General features: G+C 35.6%; 2 protein-coding genes across 7 annotated transcripts in view; both read left to right on the top strand.

The window, feature by feature from the left end:
- Positions 1-6,431, top strand: part of LOC112045797 (zinc finger protein 436) — a 27,298-nt gene extending 20,867 nt beyond the window's left edge. For 3 of the 5 annotated variants that reach the window (XM_052889744.1, XM_052889743.1, XM_052889745.1), the window contains 2 exons: positions 1,251-1,312; positions 2,590-4,330. In XM_052889744.1, the coding sequence (XP_052745704.1) occupies positions 1,251-1,312; positions 2,590-3,560 (1,033 nt within the window). In that variant the 3' untranslated portion in view covers positions 3,561-4,330. Of the gene's footprint in view, positions 1-1,250; positions 1,313-2,589 lie in introns of all 5 variants that reach the window. The other 2 variants (XM_052889742.1, XM_052889747.1) reach the window with 2 other exon arrangements.
- The window catches only part of LOC112045794 (uncharacterized), a 23,244-nt gene continuing 12,027 nt past the window's right edge, over positions 5,796-17,012 (top strand). The window contains exons 1-2 of one of the 2 annotated variants that reach the window (XM_052889739.1): positions 5,796-5,934; positions 9,517-14,405. In XM_052889739.1, coding sequence (XP_052745699.1) covers positions 9,750-13,487 — 3,738 coding nt within the window. In that variant the 5' untranslated portion in view covers positions 5,796-5,934; positions 9,517-9,749 and the 3' untranslated portion in view covers positions 13,488-14,405. Of the gene's footprint in view, positions 5,935-9,516; positions 14,406-17,012 lie in introns of those variants that run through there. The other variant, XM_052889740.1, reaches the window with a different exon arrangement.

Raw genomic sequence — 17,012 nt, 5'->3', positions numbered from 1 at the left:
GACTTAGGTTACTAAATTGTCCCAGCAGTATTTGCAATATGAGAGATAATTGCAGCAATTAGTCTTACTCTAAAAATTCTTATCATAAACACAGATTAATCAATAATATACAGATGGAGCGCACGGAAAACGACGGTGTCGTAGCCGCTCCAAATACAAAATTCAAAATGTAATACATTCTCGAGTCAGTACGACACGAGCCGTCGCATCAGTAATATTCAATATTATTCAAGAAAAATGGCGTTTTTAAATACATTAATAACTCACGTGATATTAGGTCGGAGTATGCCTGATAGTTTCGAACCCATACGGGGCCCTCAGTCATGAGCTGGTTCTTGCAACGCGGCACGATCCAAACTTTGGATTGGGTTGGACCGAATTGCCGCGTTGCAAGAACCAGCTCATGACTAAGGGCCCCGTATGGGTTCGAATATAGTCGGGCACACTCCGACGTAATATCACGTGAGTTTGAGCCGTGTTTCATAATCAATTAATATGAATAACACTCACGATAGTTTAAATTTTAAAAACAAAAACAAAAACTAAAGAAATAAGATGGAGTATTTTTTATTGGTAATTATTGGTTATTATATTAATTTACGTAATTGTTGTTGTGTTAAATTTTGAAATACAAATTATGAAAAAAGTTTGTATATGCGGTTGTCAAGGAGACGCGTGACGATTGTTTTTTTTAATCGATTTCACCGGCTTCAGTACGTTGCTTGTAAAGACTCACACTGGTCACACTGGTTGATCATTTTTTTTTATTCTTTACAAGTTTAGCTCTTGACTACAATCTCACCTGATGGTAAGTGATGATGTAGTCTAAGATGGAAGCGGGCTAACTTGTCAGGAGGAGGATGAAAATCCATACCCCTTTTTACACGACATCGTACCGGAACGCTAAATCGCTTGGCGGTACGTCTTTGCCGGTAGGGTGTTAACTAGCCACGGCCGAAGCCTCCCACCAGCCAGACCTGGACCAATTAAGAAAATCTCAATCGGCCCAGCCGGGGATCGAACCCAGGGCCTCCGTCTTGTAAATGCACTGCGCATATACCACTGCGCCACGGAGGTCGTCAAAAAAAAAGGATCATATATTAATCTTACGGTTATTAAGCTTGAAGTCATTTTATATATATAATTATTTATTTCTTTGTTTTCATAATTTCCATAATACCAGGATTTTAGATTCAGTTTGTTTAACATCCTTGTTGCTACCAGTCTCACACTGTTGTATTGTTGGACAGGACAGGAGTTCAGAAGCTGAATGATGTCCCTCCTCCGTCTGCAGACTCTACTCAGACTTCAGGTGAGTGACGAGTAAATTTGTTTGTGGTGTTCTTTGCTTGGATATTAACAAGTTTAATAAATAAAACTAAAAGATTATGTTACTAATAAAAATTAAAGGTTGAACCTTACATAGTAAACATCCAACCTTAGTTTGTAGGGTCTAGCCTCAGACCAATTATAGAAGGACCTGTATCGCACAAACAAAATTGTCTGCCATTTTCTGAGGAAAATGAGCTTAAATTTGGTATATATCTTATACTAAACTAGAAGTTTTTGCCCGTTTTTTACACAATTCAATTACACAAAAAGATATTTTTACGGAGCTCTTTAACCGACGAACACGATTACAACTATTTAACATCGATTCTATAGAGACAGTTTTTATAATCGCATTAGATCGTTGATCATATACTTTGACAGAAAAGTAACGTCTAGCGAGGCAGGTCTTATACAATAATTAGTCTGAGGGTCTAGCTGATAACCAAACCACACTAGAACTTGGTGATGTATCCGAAAAAGATGCTGATGAGCATTATCATGTCAGGATATGATGATGGAAACCTGGAGAAATCTAGGGGAACTTTGAAAAAAATTGTATGAATTACTAGTGTGTTCGTCATTTTTTTTTATTGAATATTTTTAAGCACTATAATTTAATGAAGGTTTGGAATCGACCTGATGGAGCCAAAATAACTATCTGCTCAGCTAAGTATAGATATTGTTGTAAAAGTTTCGTTAGTATAATTTTCGACGGCCTCCGTGGCGCAGTGGTATGCGCGGTAGATTTACAAAACGGAGGTTCTGGGTTCGATCCCCGGCTGGGCATATTGAGATTTTCTTAATTAGTCCAGGTCTGGCTGGTGGGAGGCTTCGGCCGTGGCTAGTTACCACCCTACCGGCAAAGACGTACCGCCAAGCGATTTAGCGTTCCGGTACGATGTCGTGTAGAAACCGAAAGGGGTGTGGATTTTCATCCTCCTCCTAACAATTTAGCCCGCTTCCATCTTAGACTGCATCATCACTTACCATCAGGTAAGATTGTAGTCAAGGGCTAACTTGTAAAGAATAGAAAAAAAAAAAAAAAAAATACAACCGACTTCAAAACATAGACATACCCACCAAACTAAAAAGTGAAAAATAACATCATAATATTATTATGTTCTACCTGCTGATCAGTTTGAAGACGGTGCTATGTGGTAGTTCGTGCGGACGAGTAGGGCTGTATTATTGACGCTTATGTTCACAGATCTAAAGTAAATTACAGAAATAAATTACAAAATAAATGCTTTGTTGCAGTCGCTCCACTGTCCGCGAGACTAGCGACAAACAAGAAAAACAGAGTGCAGGCAACTGAAGGAACAGCTGATACCCAAAAAAGCGAACAAATCCTTAAAACTGACATTGTCGAACTGGGCAACCTATCATCTCAGAGCGGCAGTACATTGTATACGGATACAAGTAGATTGACAAATTATGAAGTCCTATCAGATGATAAGCCACTTTTGAGGATCCTCCCTCATAAGAAGTGTTATGTGTGTGATATATGCAGTTATAGAAGTACACGAAAGTACAATTTATCATTACATATTAGAAAACATACGGGTAAAAACCCTTATTCTGGCGACATACGCAAATTCAAACGTGCCGTCAAAAATAAATTATCTAAAAACTCCACAGATAAAAAGCCTTACCTTTGTGACATATGCAGTCATACATTTGTAAATAAACGTAATTTATTACACCACATGAGGACCCACACTGGTGAAAAACCGTATTCCTGTCAGATATGCAATCATGAATTTGCAAAAAAATGCACATTACTCGGTCACATGAGAACCCACACTGGTGAAAAACCCTTTTCTTGTGGGATATGCAATTATAAATTTGCACGAAACTATCATTTATTAGAGCACATGAAAACCCACAGTGGTGAAAAACCTTTCTCTTGTCAGATATGCAATCGTAAATTTGCACGAAAAGCCGCTTTATCATTGCACACGAGAACTCACACTGGTGAAAAGCCTTATTCATGTAATATGTGCAATTATAAATGTGCTGATAGTTCTCATTACTCAAGGCACTTAAGAGCCCACATTGGTGAGAAGGCTTATTCTTGTGACATATGCACAAAGCAATTTCTAAATAAACGCAATTTATTACATCACATGAGGACCCACACTGACGAAAAGCCTTATTCTTGTAGTGTGTGCAATTATAAATGTGCAAAAAAATCATCTTTATTAAGGCACGTGAAAAACCACAGGTAAAAATCAAATTCAATTAGGGTTCGCGAAACTTGGGAGCTCTGTGCAGCAACAATCGGGATGATGACAGTTTTTTAAATTGTATATAAATTAAGAGTATGCTAATAGTAAAGCAATTTTGTAAAAGTAACAGGGTATCTGCGATCATTACTTTCGGAGCTACAGGGATTTAAAGGGTCAGATTTGTGGCGCTGCCGCGGATCCCTGATAAACGCCCCATACAAAATGGTATGAATTAATGACGTCGTAGGTACATAATGATCGTTAGATTTGTATGGGCGTTCAAACAAAATTACTAATAGCTTTGTTATTTGTGCGTTTATGTTTATAGTTTATGTATTAAAAAATGTCACATTTAATGTAAGGAAGCTAAAACTGTATGAATTTTCATCTAATTACAATAAAAGATTTTTAATAGATTTTGAAATTTTATAATCTCATTTATTTTGCAAATATCCAGACATCTTTGCTTTTTATGTATAAATTAGTTAACATTGACCTTATTTACCCGAATGTATCATAAAAATCAATATATTCAAACCTAGTCATCATCCCCATTGTAAATACGTGAAGAAATGCTTGCAATTAATAAAACAAATTTTCCTCAACTACTTTTTTGTTACTATGAAGGGATAACTATAAGGCTGCCTTTTTGTATCCTACTTGTTTGTTTTCTTGTGCGTTTGTTTTGTGGTTTTGGTTCCCTGTTCTGTGGTGTTTAAATAATGTATGGAAAAAATGGGCGCCATCTTGAAGTTCCTTATTATTGGTCCGGGATATCTAAGAATTGCATTAATCAAAAAAAAATAATCTTTAGAGAAAATTAAAAATTTTGTTGGAGTAACTTTGTTTATAATCTGCAGTGAAAATTAAAAAAATAAAACGGGCGTCATTTTGAAATTCCTTAAAATTTATAGGACATTAAAAATCGATCTTTTTTTTACAAGTTAGCCCTTGACTACAACCTCACATGATGGTAAGTGATGATGCAATCTAAGATGGAAGCGGATTAACTTATTGGGAGTAGAATGAATATCCATACGCTATTTGGTTTCTACGCGACATCGTACTAGAACGCTAAATCGCTTGGCGGTACGTCTTTGCCGGTAGGATGGTCACTAACCACGGCCTAAGCCTTCCACCCTGACCTGGACCAATTAATTACATATCAATCGGCCCAGCCGGGGATGGAACCCAGGACCTCCGTCTTGTAATTCCACCGCGCCACAGAGATCGTCAATAAGTGACTAACTCGATTTTCTTTTTTCATTAAAAGTTTTGGTTGTCTTCGCCTCCGCCTTAGTAAAGCATAAAGATGCATGAGAAATTCCATTCACTCGCGTACTCACTTGTACCGCTCAGAAATGACGGCATAGTGCTTAGAGTTATTTTCTGGTACAATAACAGCCTTCTAAGCGTTATTCACGTTGGTTCATTTTACAGTTAATTTTTGTTTAAGGGCTTGTGGTATATTTGTACCGAATCGTATACTTGACCACTTTCGCTTTAACTATTTGATAAAAAATATTACTTGAGGAATGATTAGTCATTCCTCAAGTAATATTAAAATTAGGTGTTCAAACTTCGAAGCCTTAGTGTCGCCGCACACGGGCCACACGTGACAGCCACAAACGCCGCCACAAGAAGCAAGAAGGGTGCACAAAAGTAGCTCGAGCGCGCTACAGCCACTTGTAGTTGGTGGTTGCTACTTTTTTAACTCATACATGCAGTATCATAATCACTCGAGTGGCGTGTTGCGGCGTTTAGTGGCCGGTGCGGGCCACAAGAAGCAAGTAGCGACGTTTGTAGTGGCCACCGATGTCAACCGTGTGCGGCGAGTCCATATAAAATGTATGAAACTACAGGAATTAAGCCGGTAGCGGCGTTTTAAGGTTGTGGCCAGTGGCCCGTGTGTGAGAGCCCTAAATCATTTGTCGTCTGTGGCACAGAATAATACAATTTTTACTGTGTCTGTGGCATGACTGGGAAAAAAGGGACAGCCGTTGACACTTGTCAGTGTTTGTCAAAGTCATTGTCATTAATGTTTCTTGGTTTGTTTGTTTTGTTTTGAATAACCTATTTTTTTATTCTACGAGATTAGGATTTTAGTTTAAAACTTAATGCTTATTCGTGTAAAAACGAGACGGGACTTGGAAAAAGTGATGTTCTCACTCGTATACCCTTAACCGTGTCTTAGTAGGAAGGAAATTTGCGTTTGACCGATGATCATTGTATACTTATCAAAGTAATAACTTTGAGATTCTTGACGTAAAACTATATACACCAACGATGCGATGCTTCGTGCCTTTCTGCGGAAATACTTCTGGCAATGAATCTACGTCCGGGGAGGACGTAACCTACGAATTACCTTCCATGGGTGAGTTGAAATATAATGTTTACTTAGTGGCTAATACTGCAAAAATTGCACAGATTAGTCAACTAAAGATCAACTCCTCTCCCCATTCTCACAATTCATGGATAAATCAAAATTCAAAAGTAGATATGATACGGATAGCAGTTTGGCCGGATACCAAATGCCGGATATTCGGCCAAACATGTGACCAGATAGCTGGATATCCGGCCGAAAAATAAAGTCAATTAATACCCAAATTTAAAAAGTTTTCTTCTGCACCTTGCATAGCGTGTGTATAGCGAATGACTTTTTTCTGAAACTGGCCTTATGAAGAGAAACGCAACTGCCTGCTACCTCTCAATGAAAAGAAATTAGTATTTATTCACCATAGTTGCAGTATGAGTACTAATTCATTCATTTTCTTTGTATTACATTAATTATATAATAAAAGTTTAAAACTAATTATATTTAAGCTAAGTGATATTAAGACTAATTAAATAAAGCAAATAATTACTCAAAAATATGTTTCTTTTAACCTGTTTTTTTATCTATATGACTGAATCTAGCCGAATAGTAGCTATTCAGCATTCGGTCTGATAGTATTATGGAAGCTGGATAGGCCAGGTACCGGATAGTTACTGGATATCTGTTTCATCTGTAGTCAAAAGCCTTGAGCAGGCAGAGAACAGACAAACACCTCTACACGCTCACAGCACATAGATCTGTATTATGACTAACTTTCCTACTCTGGGCTGCTACTAAGAACTTGTTGCACCTAACAAAATATCACATCCAACACTTCATAATCCACACCAGAAAGCAGTAACCACTACAATAACATTATTCATCATCATCATTATCAACCCATATTTGACTCACTGCTGAGGTCAAGTCTCTCTGTCAGAATGAAAGGGGTATACCAAGGGGTAGACCAATAGTTTACGACACTGGCCTACTGCGGATTGGTCATGATAGCCCAGTGAATATGACCTCTGCCTTCGATTCCAGAGGGTGTGGGTTTGAATCCAGTCCGGGGCATGCACCCCCAACTTTTCAGTTAAGGGAACCTGCATACCTGAGAATTTCTTAATTCTCTACATGTGTGAAGTCCGCCAATCCGCACAATAACATGCATAACTATAGTGAACTGTAGTTATGTTGTTTGCCTCAGTATGATGTCAATATAGATTACCAACAAACAAATTAAAAATGAGGGTATAATTCACTAATCATTTCACACCTAATAATAATTAAAATTGACTTATTCTTAAATTAATGAAAAAAACATTTGCTTAATCAGTTTAAAATATTGCTAATATACTTTCAAACAGCGAAAGGAATCAATTAAAAAGATAACAGATCTAAGTAAAAAAATAAGGGAAAATATACGAAAGGATAGGAAAAGAATAAGACTTAAGACTTTAGAACACCACATAACGAGGACGGGAGGAGTGAAAAAGGCGCTGAAAGAACTAAGAGAATCAGGGAAGGAATGGATACCTAGGCTTAAAAGGAAAACAACAACTACTTCGAAAAGAAAGGATATCAAGGACCTAGCCACGCTCTTCTACAGCCAGCTCTATGCCACACAAACACAAAGTCACAATGCAAAGACCAAACAGAGTGTCACACTTTTGGAGCCGACGCGGGTAAACCCTGAGGAACCAATACCTGAAATATTACAATGCGAGGTTGAGAAGTCAATAAAAAGCCAAAAAGCAGAAAGATCTCCAGGGCCGGATAGAATAGCAAACGAGTTGCTAAAGGGTACAATGGAAGAACTGGTTCCTATCCTTACAAAACTATTCAACGAAATCATAATAAAATGCAAAATTCCAGAGCAATGGACCAAATCCCACATTATTCTACTGCATAAAAAGGGTGATAAAAACGACTTGGAAAACTACAGGCCAATCAGTCTGATGTCTAATGTGTACAAAGTATTTGCGAAGATAATACTTGACAGAATCACTAAAACTCTGGACGAACAACAGCCAGTGGAACAAGCGGGCTTCAGAAAAGGATTTTCTACAATCGACCACATCCACACTGTCAAACAAATACTCGAAAAATACACGGAGCATAACAAAAAAATATACATAGCGTTTATCGACTACGCCAAAGCCTTCGACAGTATAAGCCATGAATCCCTCTTAGATAGTTTAGATCAGCAAGGAGTACCCGCAGCATACATTGACATCATAAATATGATTTATAACAACAATAAAGCTAAAATCCAACTAGAAAGCTTAGGAAACGAGTTTAAAATTGAAAGAGGTGTCAGACAAGGGGACCCTTTATCCCCCAAACTGTTTTCAGCGGTGTTGGAAAGCGTATTCCACAACTTAGAATGGGAAGACTTCGGAATCAATGTTAATGGTAAAAAACTTAACCATCTCAGATTCGCAGATGACCTCGTACTATTTGAAGAAGATCCAATCAAACTCGGGTGCATGGTTTCGAATCTACATGAAGAGAGCATTAAAATCGGACTCAAAATGAACACAAAGAAGACCAAACTAATGACGAACAGTACTGAGGTCAACATCGGCATTGATAACAACCCATTATTGTATGTGCAAGAATACACATACCTTGGACAAGTTGTTACCTTCAGGGACCAAATGACAAAAGAAATCAGCACGAGAATTGCCGTTGGCTGGAAAAGATATTGGTCCCTGAAGGAGATAATGAAATCCAAGGAACTGAGCATGGTAATTAAGAGGAAGGCCTTCAACACGTGTATCTTGCCATGCCTAACATACGGCTGTGAAACCTGGGCGCTCACCATGGCTCAAAGGGCTAAACTGGCCAGGTGCCAACGATCCATGGAGAGGAGCATGACTGGCCACAAGAAAAAGGATAGGGTAAGAAACACTGACCTTCGAACTAAAACTGGGGTCACCGATGTTTTAACTCGTGTCGACCAGCAAAAGTGGCGATGGACAGGCCACATGCTAAGGGACACTACGGGGAAGTGGAGCAGACTGGTGACGGAATGGTACCCTAGAGATGGCAGAAGGAATCGGGGTAAACAGTTCATTAGATGGGAGGATGACTTAAAGCTCACAGCAGGTCCAAAGTGGAGAAGGGTCGCATTAGAGAGAGAGCAGTGGAAGTCGCTGGAGGAGGCCTATGCCGAAAGGCACACTATGTTAAGAGATATTCTTTAAAAAAATGAAAACAAAATGTATTGTATATATAATTGTAATTTCTTAACACAGAATAAAGGGCTTATTATTATTATTATTATTATAATATACTTTCAATAATATTTTATAGTAAAACAATACATAATTTAAAATAAAAAAGTTATGAAATGACATGCGTTTTCTACCCTCATTTCTTATTTGTTTGTTAGTAAACAGTACTCCTCGTGTATGGCTTTTGGTGGGATGTCTATGTGCTTAACCTTTTTGTGTTATTGTATTCCATGGTAAGTTAGCCCATGACTGCAATCTCACCTGATGTTTAGTTATAATGCAGTCTAATTTGGTTGGAAGAGTTGGTACAAGTTCTAACCGTACCTTTAATACTCTGACCGTACCATGCAGCTGCGCTTTATTTTATTGCTAAATGTAAAACAGGTATATAATTTGCTTTTAGGAAGCAAAGAAATTGGAAGCTCAGTTTAATACTAAGGATGAAGAAATTGACAAGCAGATAAAAAAGTATTAGAAGCATAATTGTCAGAGAAGGTATAAACTTAAATAGGACAAAGATATCTTAGCTAATGAAATTCAAGAAAAGCACAAGGTTAAATGAAAAATAAAGATGAAAACTCGTTGTTGCTTTTTCTCCAAAAGCAAAGGAATTAGAAGCTCAGTTAAATAAAAAGCATGAAGAAAGCAAGCTTAAAAAGGAAAATGCAGGATATTTATATGTTAGGTGAAGAAACTTCTGCATCATTGCAAGATATTGAGAATTTGTCACACAAACAAAGTGGTCATTCAAATAGTTCAGGTAAGGAAAGTCGTAAAATAAGTAGAAAACGTAGACATTCTATAACAGACAAAGATGGTACTGTATCAAAGAAGCTGTGTTTAAATGTGACTGTTAATAGTAATGAAGATTCAGAGTTCCCTACTGATTTACAGGATAAGCCAGAACATGATGAATTGGATAATACTTGTCAAACTAAGCAATATATTCCTCATCACTTGATTGGACTTATGTATCAATTACACTTATCTGTGCTTTGCTTACTTAGATTGTCTATGTATAAAAATAAATATCCTCTACTGTCACTAGCGTTTGGAGATTCAGAAATTGATAAATTTAATGATATTGTATTTCGTTATGATAAGAAGTCTATTCATATAAAAATTGAAAATGTAGATAAGTATTACTTAAATAATAGCATTAATTATGCTAGATTATTCACTAAAGAAAAACGAAGTTTCGCTATCAATAACTACTTTGATAGTTTTGTTAAATATCTAATCTCTAAATCTGATAGTTTATCAAATAATATAGAATATCTTATTGTATATACTAATTCAGGGTTTGATCTTACACCAGAAAATAATTTAAGAGAAGGAAAATTCAAAAATTTTTATCCTTTTAAATTTGAAAGCGTAAACATAGAAGAGTTAGACATTTTAAAGGACTTTTTGTTTATAAATAATAATACGCAAGAGAGTGGTCTTTATCGATTTTCGCGAGATAAAACAACAAAAGAAGAACTTTCAGAAAGGTTAGAATTTTCTTCTGCTATGCAGAAAGTTATAAAAGAAAGGCGGTTTTCTCAGGATTTTGAGAGAGAAATTAAAGAAGCATTTATAGATAAATTAGTGTTTGCAATTAATCAGCCTAATAGAGAAGAGCTGAATAGCAGTATTAAAAATGAAATGGAAAAAAATTGCTCAGTTGAGAATGATTATATAGAATTACAGGAAAGAGTGTTACATGATCTAACAGCTCCAAAAAAGGATAAAAAACTCGAGAATCATGTGTCTAGAATTATATACGAGTTTAACTTATTAATGCTCTTCTTGCATGACATGTTTTTGTATGAAAATATATTTTCCATAAATTATGAAGGAAAAAGCCATGATATATCGAATAACATCGCCCTTGATTATAAAGACAACATTACTTACGTAAAGGCTTACAATTCAACTAGTAATATTGGTTACAGTCAGTTATTTCCCTCAAGACAACATATGTTTTCTATTAATAACTATTTTACTCTTTTTGTTGAAGAACTAAGAGAGAGTGCAGAATACTTTATTATTTATACTAATGCAAATTTAGATCTTACAAAAGAAAAGAAGTTAAAAGAAGGGCGATCTAAAGATTTTCATCCTTTAAAATTTGATAATGATAAAGCTTTAAGAGAATGTTCGTGTTCAAATGAGAATGGTCTTTATCGATTTGTGCAAGAAGCAACAAGAAAAAAGGTTTTAAATCTATTAAAGCTTCCACCTTCTTTACAAAAAGAAAAAGAAGAAAATAGACTTTCTAGTGAAAATGAACAAAAAATAAAAGATATTTTTTTAGATAAACTTATATTTGCAACAAATCAACCTAATAGGAATGAATTGATTAATATTATTAAAGATGAGATACATACATTCGATGTTCCGTACAATTTTGAAGAATTACATGAAATAGCATTACGTTGGTCAGAATCTCATGAATTTGGCCCTCTTACAAAAGGAATAATGGAAAAGCTTTTGGGAGATATAAAATATAAAAGATCTAGTTGTAAGAAGATTCAAAACAAAAATATTAATAAGGAAATAAAATTTGCTAAAAGTGTGGTTGGTAGAGAGGGAACACCAGCATTTAATCAGTTCTTGAACTTTTTAATTACGGGAAACGGGAAAAAGTGCCTAGAAGTTTTAAAGAAAGAAGAAATAGATCTATCTAATATGTCTAGTATTTTACATGTAGCAGGAAGCAATGCTACAAAAGCTTTTACAAATTTGTATGATATTTGGTTTACTGAGCAAGGAATTAAAACTCAATATTTAAAAGCTCTAGAAAAAGAAGGAATCAATTTATGTAATATGTCTAGTATTTTAGGCGGAGCAGGATCTAATGCTTCTAGAGCTTTTAAAGACCTATATGATCTTTGGTTTGATGTGGAAGGTAGTAAAACAAAATATTTAAAAACCCTAGAAAACGAAAGAATATATTTAGCTCGTATGTCTAGTATTTTAAGTGGAGCAGGCGCTAACGCTGCAAAAGCTTTCAAAGACCTATATGACCTTTGGTTTGATGATGGGGAAGGAAATAAAACGCAATATTTGAAAACCCTAGAAAAAGGAGGAATTAATCTATGTAATGTGTCAGGTATTTTAAATGTAGCAGGAGTTCACGCTGCAAAAGTTTTTAGAGACTTGTATGATCTTTGGTTTGATGAAGAAGGTAATAAAACACAATATTTGAAAACTCTAGAAAAGGAAGGAATAGATCTAGCTCGTGTGTCCAGTATTTTAAGTGGAGCAGGAGCTAACGCTGCAAAAGTATTTAAAGACTTATATAATATTTGGTTTGATGAAGAAGGAAATAAAACACAATACTTGAAAACTCTAGAAAAAGAAGGAATAGGTCTAGCGCGTATGTCTAGTATTTTAAGTGGAGCTGGAGTTAATGCTGCAAAAGCTTTTAAAGACTTATACGATATTTGGTTTGATGCAAAAGGAAATATGAAACGGCATTTACAACATTTTATTGAAGATAAATATAGGAATAAAAGTTTTACATTGCATAACTTGTCTGGTATATTAGGTAGAGCAGGAGGTAACTCTAAAGATGCTTTTGCAAAGTTTCATAAGGTTTGTTTTAGTGATAAAGGAAAAAGAACAAACCTTTTAGATGATTTCTATAATGAAGGTTTTACGCCAAGTAACTTATCTTCTACATTATGTGGAGCAGGAATTCGTGCTTCTATCATTATAAAGAGATTGCATAGTAATTGTTTCAATGAGAAAAGAGAAAAAACTAAATTTCTAGATGATTTCCTTAAGGCAGGTTTTAAACCTCGTGATCTATGTGGTATGTTGAGTGCAGCTGCAAATAGTTTAATAAAGTTTCATGATTTTTGTTTTATGGCAGAAACAGAAAAGTATTTGAATCATTTCTTAATTGAGAAAGAAGGTTTTAGACCCAAAAACTTATCTAAGATATTGCATGGATCAGGAGCAAATATTTGTTCTGCTTTAAAAGATTTTCATGATGTTTGTTTTGATGAAATAGGAAACAAAACTCGGCTTTTAGATGATTTTTATGAGGCAGGTTTTACGCCAGGTGATTTATCTAATGTATTATCCTTAGCAGGAAACAATGCTGCTTGCAATTTAAGAAAATTTCATAAATCTTGTTTTAATAAAGAAAATTATTTACATAGCTTCTTAGACGGGAATAAACTTTTTACGCCGAAATATTTATCTAAAATTTTATATGGAGTAGGAATAAATATTTGTCCTATGTTTAAAAAATTGCATGATCTTTGTTTCGATAAAGCAGGAAATACAACAAAATATATAAAAAATCTTATTAAAAATAACCCACCAAATAGAATACTTGATATATTATATGAAGAAATTAGAAAATCTTCTACATTGTAGGTAATTAAAAAGTGTCACATTGAATTTAAGGAAGCTAAAAATGATTTTTAATCTAATTACGTTTCAAGATTTTTGGTTGATTTTGAAATATTGTAACTTTATTTTACAAAAACTCAGTTTTACAACTCAGGAGTGTGTCCCGAATAAACACACCTATAGGTTAAAAATATAGCTTGGAAATTATGTGGTTGACTGAAAATAAGCAATGAGTTTTTCTTCAGTGTTTGAAAAAAGGACATAATTTCCTTAATTTACAGTTGAAAGTTTTTTAGTCTTTCAACTTATTTTTTACTAGCTGACGCCGCGCGGTTTTAACCGCGTGGTTCCCGTTCCCGTAAGAATATGGGGATAATATATAGCCTATAGCCTTCCTCGATAAATGGTCTATCTAACACAGAAAGAATTTTTCAAATCAGACCAGTAGTTTCTGAGATTAGCGCGTTCAATCAAACAAACAAACAAACAAACAACTGAAGAGTTTGTTTGTTTGTTTGTTTGTTTGATTGAACTTTATTATATTAGTATAGATTGATAAAGGAAAATTCTTTCCAAAAAGGCCCATTTGTCACTACTTTTCATCTTTTGTTTTTTTTTTTGGGAAAATCGAAATTATTGTAAAAGGAAATTGACTTTAATAGAGGTCAACTGAGTAACCGATACTAAAGTCTATTTCTTCGTCTTCGTATAGGATACGCGGGGCCCGCTTTGTGAAAAGTGTTTGCTTTATTATTGTTTGGTGATATTGATGCTGTATTATTTAACATATGTACCTATGCTGTATATGTACCACTTTACAGTGAATTCCAGATCAAACCATCAGTTTGTTAGTGCTGGTTTGCGCAAACAATTCGTTGCTACGATTTCAAATTCAAGACTGGATGAGAAACTATAAATATCTATGTAACTAAATAAAAGAATGTAAAAAATAATAAATTATAGAATTATTTGATGGATTTTTCATTATTATAAATCACCTAGCACCACAAAAAAGTAAAAAATTATTGAGGCTGCTAAAGTCGTTCTTTGGGAACTATGTCACTGATCAACTTCTAACTGCAACTACCATGATGCTTGATAAAAAATTAAAAGATTTAAAAAACCCCCGACAAAAAAATTATTCGTCATTCCGTGGTGTGTCATTTGATACCCATATTGTGGGAGTTAAAAATAGGATATGAGAGGAAGATCGTCTTCCGGCTATAATATTAATCGGTTGACTACAATTTCTCCTGATGGAAAGTGATGATACAATCTAAGATGGAAGCGGTCTAATTTGTTAGGAGTAGGATTAAAATTCATACCATACCCCTTTTGGATTTTACCGACATCGTACCGGAACGCTAAATCGCTTGGCGCTACGTCTTTGCCAGGTGGGTGGTAACTAGCCACAGCGGAAGCCTCCCACTAATCTACCAATAATTCAGGGATCGAACCCAGGACTTCCGTCTGTAATAACAATGACTTCCGTCATTTAAATCTACCGCGCATACCACTGCGCCACGAAGGCCGTTAAAATATAATCTCTTGGCCATAGGCCAAAATAACGAACATTTTGTTGATGCGTTTTAGCCTCAGACCAATTATAGAAGGACCTGTATCGCACTCATAGTCACGAACAAAATTGTCTGTCATTTTCTGAGGAAAACGAGCTTAGATTTGGTATATATCTTATACTAAACTAGAAGTTTTGTCCGTTTTTTTCACAATTCAATTGCACAAAGAGGTATTTTTACGGAGCTCTTTAACCTACGAACGCGATTACAGCTATTTAACATCGATTCTATAGAGACAGTTTTTATAATCGCATTAGATCGTTGATCATATACTTTGACAGAAAAGTAACGTCTAGCGAGGCAGGTCCTATATAATAATTGGTCTGAGGTTTTAGCTGACAAGTCCATAGCTTATTATTCTATGTACTCTCTTCTATGTCACTGTCAAATCAAATCAAAGAGTGTAGTACAAAATAAAAATACCCTTGGTGGATTGTTTGTCGACTGTCATAATAGGACGGTTTTTCAAGTTTTAATCTGTGGTTTGTCAGTCATCTTGGTCATCTGTGAGTGTGATTGTGATTGTTATTTTGCCCTTTGCAATTTTTGCTAAAATGGTATTTTAAGGAATTTTCTCTATAGTTTAAATGAATAAATCGTGTAACATATTTAAATAATTCAATAATTAAACGGTATGCGTTGATAATTAAATAATGTAAGTCACTCATGTTACTTAAATGAAAATCTAACCTGTGTATTGAGAGAGCTTTCATCAATAAATTTCTAAAAATAGAAGTAGATTATCTAAAGATAATATAGAAGAAGTAAAGTTTGTGGTATTGTAGGGTTAATATCTGAATCTACTGAACCGATTTTTAAAATTCGTGTACCAATAGAAAGCCACAATGATTGTGAATGTCTTGATGATGAGTCTATATTTTATTCCCGTATTCCCACGGGAACGGGGGCTACGCGAGTGAAACCGGCTACTTTCAGTAGAAAGTAAAATTCAACTTAGGATCAGATTTTTATAATAAATACAACATTAACCAAAACCAAATACCAGCTTGCTGGTTTGGATTCAGTGGATAAACGTGCTAGAAGGCTCATTGGCAATGAGGCATTATCAAGCTCTAAACTTCAAAGCTTAGAGCATAGCCGAAAGGTTGCCTGTCTATCAGTGTTCTACAAGATATATTTCGGGGAGTGCGCTCAGGTACTATTTGATCTTGTGCCACCTTCGCCGTTCTACCACAGGACTGCTAGGCATCGCAGAGATCTACACCGCTACGTCATCAATATTCCTCGGACGCGTACTGCAGTTTAGTTCCTCGTTTCTTATACGCACTGCAAAAGATGTGGAATGCTCTTCCAGCTTTGTTTCCCCACCTACAACAGGGGTACCTTCAAGTCAACAGTGAATAGGCATCTTCTAGGCAAGCGCGTTCCACCATAGGCTGCATCACTGCTTACCATCAGGCGTGATTGCAGCTAAGCGCTTGCTTATACAAAAAAAAAAAAATAACAATATTATGAATCAATAGCCTGTAGTATTCGTGGTTAGTCTGTATCCCGTGGAAGTGGGCATGAAAGGATTACTAGCACAATCTCTCAATAACTTGCTAAAAGACCTTGGCCTCTCTAGAACTACAGCATCTTCTATATTAGATTGAGTATCTGAAGCTGCGCTAATAGGATCTTACCAAATTTGGCTAGACAGGGAGAACAACACGAGCGGAGGGGAGTGTTAATTGATTGACAAGGAATACCTTAACCCTACATCCAGTGGTCACAAGTCCTAGATTTTGTTCAACATTTTTTTCTCTGCCACGCGATGAACCTGGCACCAGCATAGTGAATCCATGGATTGCTAAGATATTTGTCTCTACTAATACTACAGTAGTAGTGTCTGCTAGTATGTTATCATCATAGTGGACATTAAAAACCTGTAATCGACTTCCAGTTGAGCACGGGTCTCTTCTCAGAATGGACTTCACACCTCAGACCTTTCAACTTGTATCACATTCAAATT

The sequence above is a fragment of the Bicyclus anynana genome, chromosome 26, assembly GCF_947172395.1.
Source record: "Bicyclus anynana chromosome 26, ilBicAnyn1.1, whole genome shotgun sequence".
NCBI lineage: Eukaryota > Metazoa > Arthropoda > Insecta > Lepidoptera > Nymphalidae > Bicyclus > Bicyclus anynana.
Note: the sequence above shows the minus strand (reverse complement) of the source record. Positions and strands in the feature narration are given on the sequence as shown.